The 21,602-nt window shown below is 37.6% G+C and overlaps 1 protein-coding gene across 3 annotated transcripts in view; it reads left to right on the forward strand.

Annotated features, from left to right (window-relative positions):
- LOC120518331 (exocyst complex component 3-like protein 4) overlaps positions 1 to 21,602 on the forward strand; it is a 107,152-nt gene that overhangs the window by 50,452 nt on the left and 35,098 nt on the right. For all 3 annotated transcript variants that reach the window (XM_039741072.1, XM_039741071.1, XM_039741073.1), the window contains 3 exons: positions 2,673 to 2,774; positions 20,286 to 20,409; positions 20,494 to 20,613. In XM_039741072.1, coding sequence (XP_039597006.1) covers positions 2,673 to 2,774; positions 20,286 to 20,409; positions 20,494 to 20,613 — 346 coding nt within the window. The remainder of the gene's footprint in view (positions 1 to 2,672; positions 2,775 to 20,285; positions 20,410 to 20,493; positions 20,614 to 21,602) is intronic.

A 21,602-nucleotide genomic window follows, 5' to 3' on the forward strand; every position in this document is an offset into this window, starting at 1 on the left:
ATCTCCAGCGTCATCCTACAGACCACCATCCTATGCTACTTAACTATACTTTCCCCTGCCACCACTTTGCAGTCTTCAATCTCCTTCAGATTGACTCTTCTGCATAGAATGTAATCTACCTGTGTGCATCTTCCTCCACTCTTGTACGTAGCCCAATGTTCCTCCCTCTTCTTAAAATAGGTATTCACCACAGCCATGTCCATCCTTTTGGCAAAATCCACTATCCTCTGACCTTCTTCATTCCTCTCCTTGACACCATACCTGCCCATCACCTCCTCATCTCCTCTGTTCCCTAAATAATACATAAACATCACATGTAATATAAAGTAAATACATTTTTGTAAATATAACAAACTGCTATTTCCCATTCTTCAGTGTAAGAGAGGTCAGTTAGAAATAGGGAACCTTGTTAGACCATGTAATTCATTAATAGGCAAGGCAAATAATGGAGCTAGTGAATGGCTGTGTCAGTGTGCTTCTGTAAAAGGCAAAAATAACTTCCACACTGAGAAAAACAGAAAAGAAGTGGCATGAGTTATTCTTGTCAGTATAATGTCAAAATGTGAATTGAAAGTTGGTTCTCTGCCACAGTATCATTCATAAGGCTACAATGCATATCCAGTACAGGTCTTTAACAGCAGGGCTGCAGCCATGAATCTTCTGAATGTAATGTAGTTGGGCAAGAACTCCATAATTCCTGGAAACAAGGTTTTTGGGTGTGAAGTTATCATTAGAATTATGTCTGTTTTTAACATTTTAACTATAAAATTTTTCATTTTGTAATTTGTATAAGTAGCTTGCATTGCTCAATATATTTGCACAAAAGACTTTTGGTGTCGCTGTCATTAATATTTATGTAAATAAAATGTTTATTTATTTAGAAATATATGAATGGAACACTAAATGATTTAAAATATCTGAACCCACCTTTTCCATAACAGGGTCTTGCTGGTAGGATAGAGGCCCCCCAGTTCAGATTAAATACATGCAAGGAAACAACTCTGAGAATATTAGTCCTTCACAGAACACAGCCACATGCACCCAGATTCACTGATACTAGACCAATCAGCTTGACATACTGTATATTTTTGGGATATGGAATAAAACAAAGACAACCTGAAAAAAATGCACAGGGATGTGGAGAGAGCACAAATGATGTACATAGACAGTAGCCTCAGGTCTCTAGAATTGTGTGGTGATTACCTTTCACTATACCATAAAACATGAATTACATCAATCCAATTTTAGAACCAACTTAGTTAATTTCTATGGTTATGGAGAGTCTAAGCCTTTCCTTGGAGTACTGGAACAAAACATAGGAAATAACCCTGGACGGAGTGCCAGTCCACTGCAGGGCACTATCATGAGGAATTAAAATTGTGTACTGTAACAGAACATAGACAGTTACTGAATTGATTTTTCAATTAAAGAGTTGATTGTGTTTTAAAGTTAGAACTAGTAGGAGAGAAACAACCATGTTTTTGTGTATTTATGGAACTGTATTAATTCAGTTATTTGGTGGAAAAAACTGTACAAACTTCTAGAACTAAAACAAAACTACTAGAAACTTAATTGATAATCTCCTGTCACAGAAAAATCATAACATAAACTTTCTAAAAGTTCTACGACTATAACAATTTGATCAGGATACCATAAAACTATAACTTTTGAGCTAATATGTCTAAAATATTTATCGTAAAATAAATATTCAATTGAAATGGTAAAGCCATTCATTGAAAAATGAATCAATTGTCTGATCCTCCCTTTTTAATTACAGGGAGCCACAGCCTATCACCACAGAATTGGGCACAAATATACTGGAATTATGTAAACTTTCAATTTAATTTAACATTCCTTTCTTTGGGATGTGGGTGGACTCCAGGGTACATGGAGTGAGCTCATGATTATATGATGTGAATCAGTAGAATTTCTACACATGACATTGTAATACCAGTGCTAAAAACAATCAAAAGATTAATAAGGATGCTTTAATTTAGTTCATTAATCAGCACATCCAACTTGAGTTACAGTTACAGACTCTATACATTTGCACCACAATAAAGTTATCTCCTTCTTTCCATGAAGATTATAGCTATCATGCAGAAAACCTTCTTTAGTATCTGTGAGTAAGCTGTTGCTCTGCTGTATGGTTATGCAAATTGGAAAGTAAAAAATGTGTCAATAGTGTGTCCTAGGATGGGACAATCATACCTTAGTTTCAGCCACAAAAATTGAAAATCACTTTTAAGGCATATTTTACTATTGCTGTTCTCCTCCCAGATCTTCTAGATTTCTTTGGGTATGATGGGATTTTTTTTTAATATTCCATGTCAAGAAATTTAGTTTTTACATATTCAGTAATGAGAATACTAAAAAACAATGACAGGAGGCAATATTATACCAGTTCATTACAGCATTTTAGCATATTAAATAAAACTTGAAATATTATTGATATTAAAGCAGGACTCTTTTTAAATATAAAATTGTTCCAACAAATTCTAATTGAAAATATATTGTTTTTCAATTTAATTGTTAGAAGGTCTCTATCTTGCCAAACCATTATGTATAACTGTAATGTAGGAGTATATTCATGAATTCTATATACTTTATATGTTACGTTACACTTCATCCTAACGACAGCTACGTCATTTACTCTGTTATTTTCATTGCAGTTTTCAAAACGAATTTAGAAATAGCAGAAATGCCTTCAAGGAGGATTATTCAACTTTGAGCATGCATGTGATTGCCTACATTAACAGCTTTAACGACATAAAGTAAGTAATTAAAATTTGCTAGTTATGGCTTTGATTTCATTCTATCATTCAGATGGTTTGGATTTCTCTTGAATAGAGATTATTTTGCTGCGAGGAAATGGGTCATCTTTTATGTTCATGAGTTATTTTGTAAAATCAGGTATTGGACCTGTACCAGGAGCAGATCGGTTTTCTATTGTCTTTTTGAGTACAGTATAGCTCAATAACAATAGTCAGCACTGTATCCAGATATTATCTGCAATTAGATGTCTTTTACAAGGCCTGAATCTGTAAATGTCTGATATTTGGTGAAGTCACATGGGGATAAGAACGTATGACTTTTTTTTTTTTTTTGCAATAAGTAAGATAAGCTTTGGTTTTGGGAGAAAAGCTGCATTTACTCTGCACTGCCAGCTTCATCTGACACAGTCCCAAATTCTCTGAATATCTCCTGTTATTAAACAAAAGAAGAAGATATGAAAGTTTTCAGTGGATAAAAGCCTGTTGGACTTCTATGGCTGCAAGTTTTCTTTACATCCAACTTCTCCTTTTAACTGGAACCCTACCTTAATTAAGCATGTGTAGATGTGACACAGAAGTAGCATCTAATGATCTTTTGTACCTGTGACAGTTGTACTCATTGTTAATTGTAAGAAGACAGGAATTTAATGCCACAGAAAAAAGTGACTTAAAAAGAAGAAAATAACAAAACATGATTAATTGTTTAAAGCTAAGGTAAAAATTCAAATCTTTAAAAATCTATATATATAATTCTCTAAGGCAAGACACCTATAGAAAGGCAAGACAACCATGGAAAGCACGCCGGAAGGGGCATGGATTCACTAAGCCAATGACAAGTGAGACACCTATGGCGCACGCAGGAAGGAGCCACGCCCACCAACTCCAAGACCATTAGATACGACGACAACTCACAGAGCCACACCCACCAACTTGGACGCGACCACACAGAAAAAACGGCGTCATTTATGTTCGTCTGTCATAGAGGTCACATGCAGCTCCGACCCACGTTGACTGTTAATAGAGGCATGTTTCTCGCGGAGGTGAATCGCCATATGCAGCGTGTAAAACTGTTTGCGAGGGGTATCCCATGGGATCCTTAAAACATTCCTTTACAACTGAGGTTAAAACACAATGAAGTGAGCAGTCTTTAAAAAACGAGTTTTCGGTTACAACGCACAACCGCGTGCACCATAGCAAACTGTTTTACACGCTACATACAGTAATTCCAAACATGCGTCTTCTTAGATGCTCCTGCAGGAACACGGAAGACATTTCCCTGCCCACCAACACTCCTTTTTCACCGGCCGGCGTCTACCCTCGCTCTCTAGGCATTCACACTGCCTGCCCATTTGCCCGGACGCAAAAACTCACCGACCACTCAGTTAGTCCCTTTCGTCTGTGGTAAGAGTCAACATGCACGTCTGAGCCACGCGGCGTTTGTTATGCCGTGGGTTCACTATTGTGTTGTATTTTGCTCTCTCCAGAGTTCCATCTTTTCATTCACTTACTGTTGTTTTCTCACACCAACCCGTTTTAGACATCCGTGTCTTTCCAGAAGTGTTTAGCATTCAATAAATAATTATGCATGAGATTGACCGACCGTGTGTCTACCCAGCGCAGAGAGGCATGGGTAAGCCGCTGAACCCCATTCGGGCTGCAAACCCTGGAATTCCCACTTAGTGTGACTCATACGCTCCCACTCATTACGTCCCTACCCTTTGTACACACCCCCCTCCCACCTCGCTACTACCGTGGTCGGGTGTCTTGGCGGATTATATATAGAAAAGCAGCCAAAACCGAGGGGTATCCCATGGGATCCTTAAAACATTCCTTTACAGCTGAGGTTAAAACACAATGAAGTAAGCAGTCTTTAAAAACCGAGTTTTCGGTTACGACGCACAACCATGTGCACCATAGCAAACTGTTTTACACGCTACATACAGCAATTCGCATCAGCGACAAACATGCGTCTTCTTAGATGCTCCTGCACTTTGTTCACACCCCCCCTCCCACCTCGCTACTACCGTGGTCGGGTGTCTTGGTGGATTATATATAGAAAGGCAGCCAAAACCGCACAGAGCAATGAAAAGTCTAGAGTTCAATCTTTTCATTCACTTTCTGTTCTATTCTTAAACCCTCCCTTTTTAGACAACTGTGTCTTTCCAGAAGTGTTCAACCATCAATAAATAATTATGCAGCGTTTGTTATGGCGCGGGTTCACTATTGTGTTCTATTTTGCTCTCTCCAGAGTTCCATCTTTTCATTCGCTTACTGTTGTATCCTCACACCAACCCGTTTTAGACAACCGTGTCTTTCCAGAAGTGTTTAGCATTCAATAAATAATTATGCATGAGATTGAGCGTGTGTCTAGATAGATAGATAGATAGATACTTTATTAATCCCAAGGGGAAATTCACATACCTGGCGCAGAGAGGCGTAGGTAAACCGTTGAACCCCATTCGGGCTGCAAACAGTGGAATTCCCACTAAGTGCGACTCATACGCTCCCACTGGTTACGTCCCTACCTTTTGTACACACACCCCCTCCCACCTCGCTACTACCGTGGTCGGGTTTCTTGGTGGATTATATATAGAAAAGCAGCCAAAACCGCACAGAGCAATGAAATGTCTACGTGAGTCACATGTGCATCTGGACTGTGTAAAGAGGACAACGACTCCAGTGACGAGTTGGAGGTGGGAACATGAGTGGGCAGTGCATACTGAACGAGAAATCAGCAGACTAGCATGACGGAGGGAGCCGAGTGGACGTCCTTCTCCTCTCCTGTTGTTCCACACGCGCCTGAGCGCAGTGCACTCGCATCCCTCCGTCTGGCAGGACAAGGCACGATGGCTTTCCGCCAGTTTTCAGTCACAGACGATTGTGTGTTGGTTCGTTCTGTGCATTGCTACCATGTTGCTTTTCTTGCTGATTTATTACATTACCGATTTTTCAAATGTTAATTTTCTCCCTGTGCTTAAAAATCATTAAAAAACCAGCCTGATTATGCAGCGTATGGTACGCCGCGGATTGGCTAGTATATAGAAAGGAAGCCAAAACCGCACAGAGCAATGAAAAGTCTACATGTACATGAGTCACAGCTGCATCTGGACTGTACAAAGATGACAATGACTTGAGTGACGAGTTGGAGGTGGGCACATGAGCAGGCAGTGCATACTGGACGAGAAATCAGCAGACTAGCATGTCGGAGGGAGCGCGTGGACGTCCTTCTCCTCTCCTCCCGTTCCACCCTTCGCACCTGAGCGCCGCACGGATGATTGTGTGTTGGTTCGTTCCGTGCATTGTTACAATGTTGCTTTTCTTGCTGATTTATTACATTACCGATTTTTCAAAAGTTAATTTTCTCCCTGTGCTTAAAAATTATTAAAAAAACCGGCCTGATTATGTGGCGTATGATACGCCGTGGCTTGGCTAGTTTCTTATAAATGTAAAAATCACATGACCATACATACCTGAATACAGACTAACAAAAGAAATAATATAATAAACAATATCATCAACTAATATTATAAATGTCTCACTGACGACTACAAAGCTCCACCAAAGAATCACTGATTTAGACTAAAAGTGACTTTATTTTTTGTCACATTTGAGTTCTATTATCTGTTTTAGTTTAGTTATCTGTTTTAATGTTGAGCAAAAACAAAAAGGATTAAAATCAAGCACATTTCCACTAACATAAATATGTTTTAGTCGAAATCTATCCTTAGTTTTAACATAATACTTTCTTTATGTTGTACAGTATTTAAAGCTTACTTAAAATAGCCAAAACAATCTTTATACAACATACTTGTAAGATGCAATTTTGCTAAGAAACAAAACAATAATATACAGATGGAAGGAACTCCTGTTGAGCAGGAGTTGACATGAATAGTTTGTGATTACCTTGTCAAATTACCCTGTAGGAAACAAATGCAACCATGCATTTTTGCTGTCTGCAATTGAAATTCTTTAACAAATAACCAAAAATGAGAAAAATTGTATGTTGTACTTTTGTTATTGTAAATAAGGAAAGATGTTTCATTTTAAGTGAAGAATACTAACAATGAATCCAAGGGATGTTTTAGATTAGATTAGATTCACTTTATTGTCATTACACATGTATAAATACAGGGCAACGAGATTCAGTTTAGCATCTAATCAGAAGTGCAAAGAGCAGAAGTACAATAAATATAATATGTGCATATTATGTACAGTTAAATACGATATTTACAGTTAAATGCGATATATACAGTTAAATACGATATGTACAGTTAAGAGCACAGTGAAGATGGGAATAGATATATAGATATATATAAATAGATATACAAATGTTCTAAATGCGGATGGCAAATATACATAGTCATCAAGGCAGCAATAATGTTTTTTTATGGCCATTTAGCATTAAAATGTTCATTATTGCATCATGTCAATGAATATTATTACACAGTAATAATAACTTAAATATTTGAGATTTTTTTCACAGTTTTTTTCCAGTGGTGTATAGAGGAGATTCTCTAGGAAAACAATTATACCAAATTCCTGGGTTTCCTTAGTTTGCCGTTCAAGGTAACGAGACATGCAGTTTTCAGATATACACAAGTTATTATCCCTAGTGAGCCCTGGTTAAAGGGATTGTCAGTGTCATGTTATTAAAAACATCTGTTAACAACTTGGCTTGATTTAGACCTGCTCTGCCCCATTGAAATTTGAATAACTTATGCTCTTACCATCTGAGTGACATTGTCATTGTATACGTTCCAAAGTTATACAAGGCAGTGATCAAAATAATTCTTAAAATCAAATAAAGTCTGGAAAAGATAAAATAACAGATCATTTAAGAACTATCTGACCCACCTCATGTTAGCTTAAGTCAGTGTTTATGACTACTTCACAAGAAATAACCTGGATTATATTGGAATTAAAAAGTACTGAGAAAGAGAGAGAGAGGTAAGGAGCACATGCTGATAAAGTGCATTGCCGCACCCACCACATGACAAACCAACTCAGGATCCCAGATTAGGACCCGAGTGCAGCCATGCAATGGGTGACACCTCAGCACCACACTAGTTCAGATGGAATGGAGCAAGAGAAAAATAAAAATATCTCACAAATAAGAACACAAGTGCTTGGCTCAGGTTTGTCAGAATTCACCAGTAATCCAAAGCACATTAGTAGCTATATATAACTGAAGTAATGTTTTGGAATCACCTAGTGAAAATAAGAACTAAACTCCTCTGAGAGTTTATGAGAGGACCTGAAATTAATACCTCAATTTCAAAACATGAAAGAAGGTTTGGGCCTCTGTTTCCTCATAGTACTGTAAGAAATTGAACAGGTACATATAATATCTATTTCAATTATTGCTACAAAAATGTCCTAAAAAATAAAGCTTCAGAATTTATTTACCCTGAGTCCATTTCATGTTTTTTGAGAAACTGTAGAAAAAAATATAGGGTAACACACCAGATTTGTTTTTAATTTGTTGCATTTTCCCCAGTTAACAAATGTAACTTATCAGCATAGCTATTTCTGCTACTGACTAATGGAAACTTTGAAAATTAACTGAAATTGGAGTTACAAAGAACAAAACTAGAAGTACCAAAGTAAATATACCTGACATGACCTTTGCTGCTTTTGGAGGTTTTAAATCTAAAGAGGTATATCATTCACTGTGTATCTGTAGTGACTATCTATAGGGTTTGCTTTTCATACTGGCTCCCCTTATTTATTGAGGTCCTTTCAAAGATAGACAAGTAAAGATAATGGTGCAAATTGCATATCTAAATGTATCCAGATTGAGCAATTACATAATCCAGCCATGAAAGTGTAAAACGATAAAACTCATTAGAGAACTCAGCTGATGCACCATCATTTCATTCTGCTTATATTTCCATTCTTTTATTATCCGTTTTAATATTCATCTATAAACATATCAAGACTATGAAACTGTGAACTGTATAGGAAAGCAATAAATATAAGGCACTCAGGCACCAGCCAGCCTGGGTAATCCTAAAAACTGAAAGAGAAAACCAGCTTTAAGTTTCTGTGGGCTTTTTAATAGAGGACACCAGGGGGCAGTGTTGGAGTACTGTACCAACGCAAAAAACATCTCGGAACAAATGTCAAAAAATGTTGTGTCTGTTCATTCCATGTGCATTTAAATAACAGTTGGTTCTTTGCAGTTCTGGTGTAATTCAGGATTCAATTCATACAGCAAAATGTATAACCAGGAACCATTTGAGCTGATCTCTTGAGCACACAAATCTATTTTAAGGCAGATCATATTTGTAAGAACAGAATTCAATAAATTTAGCTTAATAATTATTTGCTAAAAACATATTACATGCAGTAATGAAGAAATATTGGTGGTCCCTACAGCTAGATGTCTTGAGCTGCCAATACAGTCAGTCATTCTCCAACCCACTATATCCTAACACAGGGTCATGGGGGTCTGCTGGAGCCAGTCCCAGCTGACACAGGGTGCAAGGCAGGAACAAATCCCTGGGCAGGACACACACTAGGGACAATTTAGGATCACCGATGCACCTAACCTGCATGTCTTTGGACTGTGGGATGAAGCTGGAGCACCAGGAGGAAACCCACACAGACTTGGGGAGAACATGCAAACTCCATGCAGGGAGGACCTGGGAAGTGAACCCAGGTCTCCTTACTGCAAGGCAGCAGCACTACCACTGCGCTACCGTGCTGCCCCGCTGCCAATACAGATACATTGAAATTTACAAATATTGTATCATTATCCCTGAAAGTCAATATTGCCATTAAAAATCTTTTTGTACACAGAATACTTTATGTTTAAACATTACATTTTTTGACAGACCTGAAGACAACACTCCAGAGATTGTGATTTAATCCTGCCATGGTGGATATATTTATTCTAAGCCTTTTTGTTACCACTAAATGTCAAGGCTGGATATGATGCAGTTCTGGCCTATTTAAGACCTTCTCTCACATCTTCCCTTTGAATGCCAAAAGTATTATTCTTGGTAGAGAGTTTCTGCATGTTCAAGGTTAATTGAACATTAGAACAATCTTGGTGAGAACAGGCCATTCAGTCCAACAAAGCTTGCCAAGTTCTATCCACTTAATTCTTCTAAAATAACATTGTGTAGTTTTGAAAATCCCTAAACTTCTACTGTCTACCCCACTACTTGGTAGCTTACTCCAAATGTCTGTTGTTTTCTCTGTAAAGAAAAACTTCCTAATGTTTATGCAACATTTACCCTTAACAAATTTCCAACTGTGCCCCCATTTCTTGATGAATTCATTTTAAAATAACAGTTTTGATCTACAGTACTAATTCCCTTCTTAATTTTAAACATTTTAATCATGTCTCCTTTTAATCTTCTTTTCCTTAAACTGAAAAGGTTTGGCTCTTTTATTCTTTCCTTAGAATTCATACCTGTGTAGCCCTAGAGTCAGCCTAGTCGCTCTTCTTTGTACTTTTTGAAGCACTATTATGATCTTTTTTTAACCTGGAGACTAAGACTTACCAAAATGTTATAAAGCTTCAGCATCACTTCTTTTGACTTGTACTCTACACATCAGGGTGCTATATAACAACATTCTGTTAGGAGTCTCAATGGCTTCTGAACACTGTCTGGCAATCCACTACGACTCCTGAAACCATCTCATAAGGTTTACTTTCAATTTTCAGACATTCCATTGTGTATTCAAACCCAACATTTTACTTACAACATGTTACTTATATTTAGTTTAATCTGCCACAAATCTACCCAAGCCCGTGTGCTGTCCAAATCCCTCTGTGATGATTCCCCGGATTCAAGATTATCTGCCAATCCACCTAGCTTGGTATCATCTTCAACCTTAACCACCTTGTTCTTTATATTTCTATCCAGATCATTTACAGTGGGTATTCAGAAGTATTCAGACCCCCTTCAATTTTTCACTCTTTGTTATATTGCAGCCATTTGCTAAAATCATTTAAATTATTTTTTTTCCTCATTAATGTACACACAGCACCCCATATTGACAGACAAAAAAAATTGTTTGAAATTGTTGCAGATTTATTAAAGAAAAACTGAAATATCACATGGTCCTAAGTATTCAGACCCTTTGCTCAGTATTTAGTAGAAGCACCCTTTTGAGCTAATACAGCCATGAGTCTTCTTGGGAAAGATGCAACAAGCTTTTCACACCTGGATTTGGGGATCCTCTCCAGTTCTGTCAGGTTGGATGGTAAACATTGGTGGACAGCCATTTTTAGGTCTCTCCAGAGATGCTCAATTGGGTTTAAGTCAGGGCTCTGGCTGGGCCATTCAAGAACAGTCACAGAGTTGTTGTGAAGCCACTCCTTCGTTATTTTAGCTGTGTGCTTAGGGTCATCGTCTTGTTGGAAGGTAAACATTCAGCCCAGTCTGAGGTCCTTAGCACTCTGGAGAAGGTTTTTGTTCAGGATATCCCTGTACTTGGCCGCATTCATCTTTCACTCGATTGCAACCAGTCGTCCTGTCCCTGCAGCTGAAAAACACCCCCACAGCATGATGCTGCCACCGCCATGCTTCACTGTGGGGACTGTATTGGACAAGTGATGAGCAGTGCCTGGTTGTCTTCACACATACCGCTTAGAATTAAGGCCAAAAAGTTCTATCTTGGTCTCATCAGACCAGAGAATCTTATTTCTCACCATCTCAGAGTCCTTCAGGTGTCTTTTAGCAAACTCCATGTGGGCTGTCATGTGTCTTGCCTCTCCTCAGTGTGTGGAGACAACCAGGCACTACTCATCACTTGTCCAATACAGTCCCCACAGTGAAGCATGGCAGTGGCAGCATCATGCAGTGGGGGTGTTTTTCAGCTGCAGGGACAGGACAACTGGTTGCAATCGAGGGAAAGATGAATGCGGCCAAGCACTGGGATATCCTGGACAAAATCCTTCTCCAGAGTGCTAAGGACCTCAGACTGGGCCGAACGTTTACCTTCCAACAAGACAATGACCCTAAGCACACAGCTAAAATAACGAAGGAGTGGCTTCACAACAACTCTGTGACTGTTCTTGAATGGCCCAGCCAGAGCCCTGAGTTAAATCCAATTGAGCATCTCTGGAGAGACCTGAAAATGGCTGTCCACCAACATTTACCATTCAACCTAACAGAACTGGAGAGGATCAGCAAGGAGGAATGGCAGAGGATCCCCAAATCCAGGTGTGAAAAACTTGTTGCATCTTTCCCAAGACTCATGGCTGTATTAGCTCAAAAGGGTGCTTCTACTAAATACTGAGCAAAGGGTCTGAATACTTAGGACCATGTGATATTTCAGTTTTTCTTTTTTAATAAATCTGCAACAATTTCAAAAATTATTTTTTTGTCTGTCAATATGGGGTGCTGTGTGTACATTAATGAGGAAAAAAATTAATTTAAATGATTTTAGCAAATTGCTGCAATATAACAAAGAGTGAAAAATTGAAGGGGGTCTGAATGCTTTCCGTACCCACTGTATATGTATTAAAAATAGCAGTGTTCCTTGAACCATAACTCTGTGCTTCCTGTATCTGAGCCAATTTTGTATCCATCTGCAAACAACACCCTAATCTCCCTTTTCTTTTAGTTTGATGCCCAGCTTCTCATGTGGCACCTTAACAAATGCTTTTGGCAAGTCAAGATAAATAATATCATATGCTCCACTTTGATTAGATCCTTTTGTTGCTTCACCATAGACTATAAAACATAACCTCCATCTTCTGAGCCCATGCTGACTGTTCAGTAAAAGTCCTGTTCTTGCCATGTGTTGCTCCTTCTTTTCCTTAATAATCCCTTCCATCAGTTTACCTTTGATGCACATTATGCTTGCTGGCCTATAGTTGCTTAGATCTGCCTTTTTTATATAACCATTTTTATATAACAGGATGTTTTGCATTTTTCAGCGCTTTGGAACTTCCCTATTCTGCAGTGACTTCCTAAAAATATGCATCAAGGGTTTATATATGTACTTGCTAACCTCCTTAAGAATTCAAGGGTAAATATTATCTGGTCTTGGTGATTTCAGCCTATTTAATCTAAGCAGTACTTCTCCCTCTATTTCCTTACTTGTGAAGACCTCAGAAAAATGCAAGTTTAGAGCATCTGCTATTTCACCGTCTGTATTTTTTAATTTCCCTTTACTATTTTATATGCACTTCACTTCCTCCTTGATTGTTCTTTTACTAACATACTGAAAGAATCTGCTTGGGTCATCTTTCTCCTTATCTGCTATATTTTTCTGTAACTGCCTATTAGCCTCCCTGATATCGTTCTTAATGATTGCCCTCATGTTCTTATATGCCCTACTTTTCACATTAGAGTTATTAGTCTTATACTTCTGCGGTGGGTTGGCACCCTGCCCAGGATTGGTTCCTGCCTTGTGCCCTGTGTTGGCTGGGATTGGCTCCAGCAGACCCCCGTGACCCTGTATTCGGATTCAGCGGGTTAGAAAATGGATGGATGGATAGTCTTATACTTCTTATACTGCTGTTTTTTCCTTTGCAGCTTCTTTTTCAACTAATGAATTACTACAGAATTATATTTAAAACATTTTAAAACTCAGTCTGTCCTCCTTAGACTTAATAGTTACGCTTCCAAAACAATGAGAACTGCATTATATTGTGGTTCAATTACCTCTACACCCTCAATTCTATTCTGATTATTACAAAATACAAAATCTAGACAGGCTTCACCCCGCATTGGTGCTTTAACATACTGTGTTAAAAAACAGTCACTGATTACTTCGAAAAACTCTTGATCTTGCGCTCTAATATTTTAAATTATTTGATAGTTAATCTTTTTAACATTACTAAAAAGATGTGCTTTGAAATTATTGTCTGCGTTGAGCTGTCTGTAACACACTCCTAAAATAAGACCTTCCCTAATGTGCAGTTCCACATTCCCAAACAAAGCCACATGTCCACACTAAGATGGGGCTTATCGTCCAACGGAACAGGTCTTTCATTTAAATTCTGTTTGACATAAACAGCAACCCCACCTCCTATTCTATTCTGGTTATCCTTCCTAAAAATGTATATCCCTCTATGTTATACTCATCCCCATCTTTGTTATTCGGCCAGGTTTCTGTTATTGGTATAATATAATTACAGTATGTTCCTATACCTACATCTACAACACAATTGTTTGATTTTAGATACTTCTAGCATTAAGGCATGCTGTTTTTAAATATGTTACTCATTTTACTTTTGCATTTAAACACTGGTTTAGTATTTTCATTACTGTGCATTTTTGTTTTTACACTATTGTTTGTTCCTTCATGTACAGTTCTAAACCTGCCTTTGCCTAAACTTCCTGAACCTTTCATACCCTAGTTTAAACAATCCTTGTCTAACCTGCTCATATACCTGTTCAACTCCTTGGGGCCCTTCCAGTTTAGATGTCACACATCGCAGCAGAACACATTCTATTTGTTCCGAAAGGAGTCCCAACGTTCCATAAGCCTTTACCATTCTACCCTTCACCAAGATTTGAGCCATGTGTTAAGCTTTCTAATCTCCTCATTCTTACCAGGATTGGTGCGTGATACAGGCAGAACTTCATAGAACACTACCTTGTCAGTTATTCTCCACAGCCTGGCATTTAATTCTTTATATTTAGATTGTAGGACTGACAAACTACCTTTATGTATGTTATTTGTTCCAACATGATCAATGACCACCCCTACTCTGGCCAAGAGCCTATCAACCCTTTCAGGGTGGTCTCCCACCTGGGCACTTGGAAGGCAACACACCATGCGAGACTCTCTGTCTCTGGAGCAAACCTTCACTGCAATCCCCCTAATGATTGAGTCCACAATTATCACTACTTCTGTATTTGTGGGAACTCATTTTGAGGTAGCCCATTTGGGCTCAACCTGCCTACAACCTCAGATTCTTCAGAGATACCGTCCAGCTCTGCAAGGACCTGAAAACAGCTTATGGGGTTGATGCCCCCACACAGTGTGCACCCTTTATCTTGCGCCTTGTTACTTTGACCCACCTACATCTACCTGTCTGGTCTGGAATCTACTCCTGCTCCATCTTAGGGGTGCACACCATCTCTCTAAAGGACACCTGAGTCATGTGTGCCAATTCTCTAGTACAGCACAGGCCAGCTAACTCCTCCTCCAGTTAAGTGACCCTGAGCTTGAGATGCTGGATCTCCTGCAGTTGAAACCCTTAAAGTAGACTTGCTATTCCATCATCCAACAGGACTTGGTTTGCACTGGCCTCATTATTAAAATTTGACTTTGTAGTAATAAAGCTACTTGTTTTTAAAGTTTTTTATTGCTAAAATGAAATGATTTAAATTAAATGGTAAAACTAAAAATATCTAAGCAAAAAAAATAGATTAAAGAACTGCTAAAGTTATTTTTTACCTTCTGACCCCGTAAGCTCCAGTAATGTTCTCCCCCTCGACTGTCTGCTGTTTATTCTTCTATTAAGTTAACTGTTTTTTGTCTGCCCTTCTAACTTTGTGATCCTCTTAATCCTAATTTAAGATGTCCACTCACACTATCTGTACTCCTTTGTATTAATGAACCCTTATGCTTTTGCCCTCATAAATGCTCTGCTTTCTTGACTGCTATGAACTGTTCAATCTAGAAAAAACTTATTTACTGAATATCCACTGCTATTTAATTTCTTACTGTCTTGTCTTGCTTGTGCCTAAGTGGCATCTGCCTGCCTAGGTGCCGTGAAGCCTTTTTTAATGCTTTGAAGTTTACCACTGCCTTCAGAAACATTGTTTCAGTTACTTATAACTATTTGTCGCTGCAAAGTTGATTATTTACTTACAGATATGCAGGTATCAGCTACTGCTTCTTACTGCCCTGCCTCACCGATGCTAGTTTAAATACAAATAACAAGAACAAGTACAAGTAACTTTTCAAAATGCTGCCCCAAACACTCAGCTGCTTTTGTTGCTGTGCAAGCAAAGATAAAGCAAAAATCCCTTCAAAATTGAAAAAATGCTTTAAAAATGACTGCACGACTGCTTAGCAGCAACCAAATCACAAAGTTTTTAGCAGCAACATGTATTTCTTTAATTAACTCTCACACCACTGAACACAAAAACTCTGAGCTGCTTCTCGTTTGCAAGGATGGCGTCAGTACGTCCCAGTCTCCAGTGATCACCTCTTCTATTATGGAGAACTGTAACTTCTTGTAATGCGTTGTTCTAGCATCTCATGACAACCTCCGCTTTAGGAGCATCGAATAATCATGACCGAGATAAACCAGTGGCAAGTGAAGAGACAGTAAGTCAGTGTCTAAACCATAAACTTTATTACAGGGCTTAAGCGCAGTGTGAATAAATAACTCATTTTTTAAATCATAAATAAATTCTCCTCCTGGTCATTAGCAGGAGGGTTTTTCATGTAAAAGTCAGTTCATCTGAAAGAGTGTTTCTCTTCTTAGACAAGCGGCACCTATAACCAACTCGAATACAGCACTGTTACTAGTATGTCATGGATATCAGGCACATACCGCAGCAACTTTCACACTCTGCACCTATCGCTGCATTGCATCCAAAGGTCATCCCCTTCCAGAAAACTACGTCCATTACTCAGATGCATAAGATTGTGCACAAATTTGCCTCAGATAAACAGATTCAGCTGTGATACCTTGGCTACCATGAGGCACACATATCACACTCCTTCAGGTTGTGTAACTGGAAGCAGTACTTTGCTTTGAGTTTTCCTGCCCTTTCCATGCTGGGTTTCCTTTGTGTGATCACAGAACAGAAGATAACAGAACAGGATCTGAGGTGTCTAAGGTTTTTCAACATATTCCCTTTTTACTTTCAGCAATGATGTCCTTGGGTCCAAGCAGTGAAATAGAAACAGATTATGATGATATTTAAACATGCACAAAGTTTTGAAAAGAATGTATCAATTAAACATTTGTGTTGTATGCTTTACTATTTATGGCAGAGAGACAGGAAAATCTTTATTATCTTGTGAAATTTGTCCAAGTTCTATAAAGCTACCTGTTGATCTGAGACATCACTAAATTGTTTTGTGAACATAACTCAAAGCATTACCTGATTAACTAACACTTGAACTTCAAAGAGTTTAATCCAGGTCCTCCCAGCATGGAGAATGCTTTGAGTAGTGAAAAGAGCGCTATATAAATATAAAGAGTTATTATTATTTACAATTTTCAGGGATGAGCCATTTATTTACAAGGTTTGGGATTAGGAGGAGGGGTCACAGAAGTTGAGTAAAAGCTCCACAACTACCATCCACACAGTTGTTTTGTTTTTCCATAAAGGAAATTTGGCTTTTGAACAGTTTTGATCAAACTTGATATAATTTGGGTTACAACTATTTATAACAGTTGTCTTTGCACCATGTTCTGAAATTAGCAAATGTACAGCTTTTTTACACATGAGCAAATACTCTAGGTTACTGAGAATTAAACAAAGTCTTCAACTATGAATTTTCCAGGTAGATGTTTTCTGGATATTGACTCCTGACTTTTATTTATACATGCCCTTATCTGCAAATACCTTTTAAATTCCTGGTATATCTTAAGTGTTTGAAAGGCACACCTTGGTATAATCAAGGCTAATTGGCAAACAAAAATGCAGAAAATGGGACCCAGGAATGATTCAGCATCCTGATATCTTGTCAAACATACTGGAGGCTTAAAAGAAATAAGCAGAGTCTAACAGTAAGTAAAGGAGCATCTGTATGCCTATAGGCTTAAATAACCAGTTCTAGGTTCTTACTATACCTCTGGTGACAACTGTCTTGTTTATCTTGCCCTCAAAATAATTCAGTATTATGCCTCCTTGCCTTTTCCAATAATGTTTTGTTTATTCGGTTTGCTTCACATGTTGTATCAAATCCTGCCAGTTTATCATTATCAAATTTATCCTATGTTTAAGTTTAATTGGTTGTATGTATAAGATTTTCAATCATCCCCTATAAATACCACTCACATCTACTTTGCTTTTGTGTCAAATACCATATTCACTATTAAGAGTCTAAGAAACTATACAGACATTTCAGGACTAAACATAATAACACAAAGGATAGATTAGCACAGTACCAGTGGTAGCAGTTGTAAAGCCATGATCTCAAATCAGTTTATAAACCTTACAACTTCCCTTGCCTTACAGGGACTGTAGAGTTACTGTGCCATCTAGTGGCTGAGAGAACCATGCTGTGTGAAACAGTTCATTTTCTATGCTTATTTTCTTTCCAACATTTTTTGTCTTTTCCATGGTTCACTCGTAATACAAATATGAGGCATAACCTATGGAACTGTAAATGTTCATAAAAAAGGGTAGATCTAGAATAAATTATTAACCTTGAAAAGTTGGATTCACAAGAAGTAATTGATTAAAGATTGCAAAATCTTAAAAGGAGATGTGGATATGATCCCCACTTCTTCTTCTTTTAGGGAAATAAAGCCATAGACCGATTTGTATTGGTGTATTTTTTCTTTCTGTTTCTGAGATCTGCAATATACAAAGACTCTGCTCAGTTTGGCATGGAAATTTTCCACTGCAAAATCAGGAGAGGCAGAATTCCCAAGGGCTGTGTGCCAGCCTTTTGCTTTTTAATGGCAGCTAAGAATAGACATGTAGGGACAGAGAAATGGGACTGTAGAAGTCACGTGGTTTCCAAGAAAGCTCTTTGCTTTTTTTCTTTAAGGCACATTAGTCATATGTTAGGTAATAAAATTGCCTACTTTCAAACCCAGATAATTTAATTCAGGGTTGTGGGGGGCGCTAGTACGTCACAGGGCCCATTAATACACACACCCACACTCAAAATTATACAGAATAAATTAACCTAACCTGTACATCCTTTGAGATATGGAAGGGAAACCAGAAGATCAGGAGGAAAGCAGATGTAGACAAAGGGGAACATGGAAACTCCAGAAAAATAATAACCAGATTTTGAAGAGATTAATAAAGAGAAATGTTGATAAACATAAAAGCAGCCTTATTATTTGCTAATATGACATATGTTAAATAACACAAACCTACCTGTAATAGCTTATTGTAGCACTAGTATATAGCAGAATCAGTGCACATTCACAGACCTAGGGTAACCTGGGGTAGGACCATCTAGAAAAGCGACAAAGAGAATGAGACAGAATTTGGCATATATGCCAAATGATTGATTACTGACCAATAATTACAAATTGTTCTGTGCTAATATATTGTGCTTGTAAAACAGACTTTTAGATGCTGTCTGTGAATCTTTTAATCTGCCCTTTCACTTTGTACTCCAATATCTCTCTTTCTGGCACTTCAGCAATGACTTAACATGGTGTTGAAAACAACTGTACTTGGTAGAACAGTAGCATCGATTCTTCTTCAGTGATGGATTTTGTTACTGTTTGGGGCAAAGCAATAGATCTCTTATGGGCACATAAAAGACTAGGAGAAGGTGTTGTTCTAGAGACCATTTGAAGAGTTATAGATCACAAATGTTATAGTATGGCGAGCTTATTATCATGGAAGGCACCATAACCAGTGAACAGCACTTTACCTTCATTTTATGCCCACCTTCAAAAACGTAGTCTTTCACCATAAAACGAGTAGTCATACATGTACACTGCTAAAGTCAATTAGGAAACTCTTCAAACTACTAGTTTTCTGAATCCAGTAAAACATGTATGTTGTATTTTGAAAAGATACCTTTTTTGACCAAGAGCATTGAAAATATATTTCTTTATAATTTAACTTTCCACAAACTCTCAAACAATGAAAATCAAAGAGCTTTAGAGCTTTCTGGTGTTGGAATGTTAAGAAATGGTAACCTGTGGTCGATTTGGTACACAGCTGGCTATTCACAAACAAGTGACAGAGAGAACATAATTTGTTTAACCCCCTGTTCTTCTTAAATAAATCCCTGAGTTTAGCTTGGCTTTATTCTGATCTTCCTCTTAATTAATGGCATAAGCTCTGTCTCCTATGCAACTCTTTCTCAAATCCTTACTTACAGGGTTGAGGGTAAGGGACAGATGGGCCACTTGGTGGGGTTCTCTCTCTTTTTTCTGGACTGTGTAAAGCTAATTATGTCTGTTTATATCACATTGTTTTATTTTATCTTCAAATAACAATTTGATTACAAAAGAGGACACCTGAATTCTATCCCATATCCAAACACAATTGTGCTTTACCTGGAAAATACCCAGATTCTCATTGATCGCCCCTAAATAGTATTCAGATGTGACATTTGGATACTGTATTACCTACTGAATTTATGCAATAAAATTTTGAAAACCTGTTTCATGCTGTTGGATGTGCAACCATTTGTTTCATACCTCAGTGTCATATAGTGAAAATCAGACAATATTTACATAATACAGCTATTTCTGTTTATTTAAAAAGTTTGCTTCAGTGATTATTCTATACTTTTTAAACTGTAAAAAAATAGTTTAACCATTAGTCTCTATAAAATAATGGATTATTGTACCTGCATCTGTTCTGCTGCTCTACCTCTCTGCTATGAAAAATAATTCTATTGTGTCTTCCTTTTTTTCTGCACTTAAAGGCAAACCACTGAACACTACAAGGAACAATCCCTAGAAACAATTGAACAACTCAATAATGAGCTGGAGGACATGATCACAAACTTAAAAAATATACTTCTGGATTGCTTTAAAACAGAAACCAAGGTTGATTAATTATCTAAAACAAACTGAAATTAAAATTTAAAGATAAAACAGACATTCATTTTTTTTTGTTTTTGCTTTTTGTAGCCATACTTTGATAGACTCATGACAGAAAGTTGGCTAACAAATAATGATTTTGAGATGATAACTACCATTTCCAAGAATTACTCAGATCATTTCAGGAATGTTATGCCTTCTTATACAGAGGTGAGTATTTCCTGGCTTATAGTATGCAGCATCAATTTTATCCTAGCAAGGACTCTATTCCTTTACACAACAATTTTTCTGGGTAGCAAAGTTAGTAAGTAAATATCACCAGACCCTTTGTATCAATCAGATATTTCATATGTCAGTTGTGGTCTCTAGAGAGTGCCATTGAGCCAAACTCAATTGTTGCCCTTGAGAAAAAAATAAGTAAAAAGAAAAATCTATTCTTTTACATGAGAGTTTTATTGAGTAAGAAAGTATGTACAGTATATATCAGTCAGACCCTGCATACATTCTACATGTTAGCATACTACTACTTTGTTTTTTCCTGTTGAATCTTGCATCATGCTTCAGTGTACATATTCATGTAAAGTGAGCTCATAGCAGTGAATGCATTATGCATGTGTGTGCACTGAAGTGTAAGTCAACACAGAAAATTCATTTGCATTAAGTCAACTTGGCTGCTGCTGGCAATGAGCACAACTCATAACACTTAGTCTGTAGTGAGTAGTAATTACATTGCAACAATAATTTCATGAAAAACCTATTATTTTTTCAAAGTAACACCTCCACTATTTTAGGTCCACATCCCTTTGGAATTAGCTGATGCCTCTGCAATATGTGACTCTAGACGCAGCACACTATATGCATGCTAGGAGCTTGACTAGTGAGAAATAATGCATTTTCAGCAAGAAATACCTTTTCTAAGTTCCCTTCATGAAATGTTAAGATTTTCTTTCACTGTAATGAATGAAAAGGAAATTAAAAGACATTTTCAGGTTCGAGAAGGAATTTTCAAGTTTGAAGGAAATGTGTGCAGCAGATGCTAGATTTTAACTAAGTAATCTGACGTGTAATAAAATTAGTACTTGCTTGTGAATATTTTTCCATTATCTTACCAGTCTAATGTACAGCTGTGAGAAGCTATCAGCATTCAGGAGATGCACATACTGTAATCTAGTATCTTTCACATATCTGTTCATCCCCCT

Source organism: Polypterus senegalus, chromosome 18 (assembly GCF_016835505.1).
Source record: "Polypterus senegalus isolate Bchr_013 chromosome 18, ASM1683550v1, whole genome shotgun sequence".
In the NCBI taxonomy this organism is placed as follows: Eukaryota; Metazoa; Chordata; class Cladistia; order Polypteriformes; family Polypteridae; genus Polypterus; species Polypterus senegalus.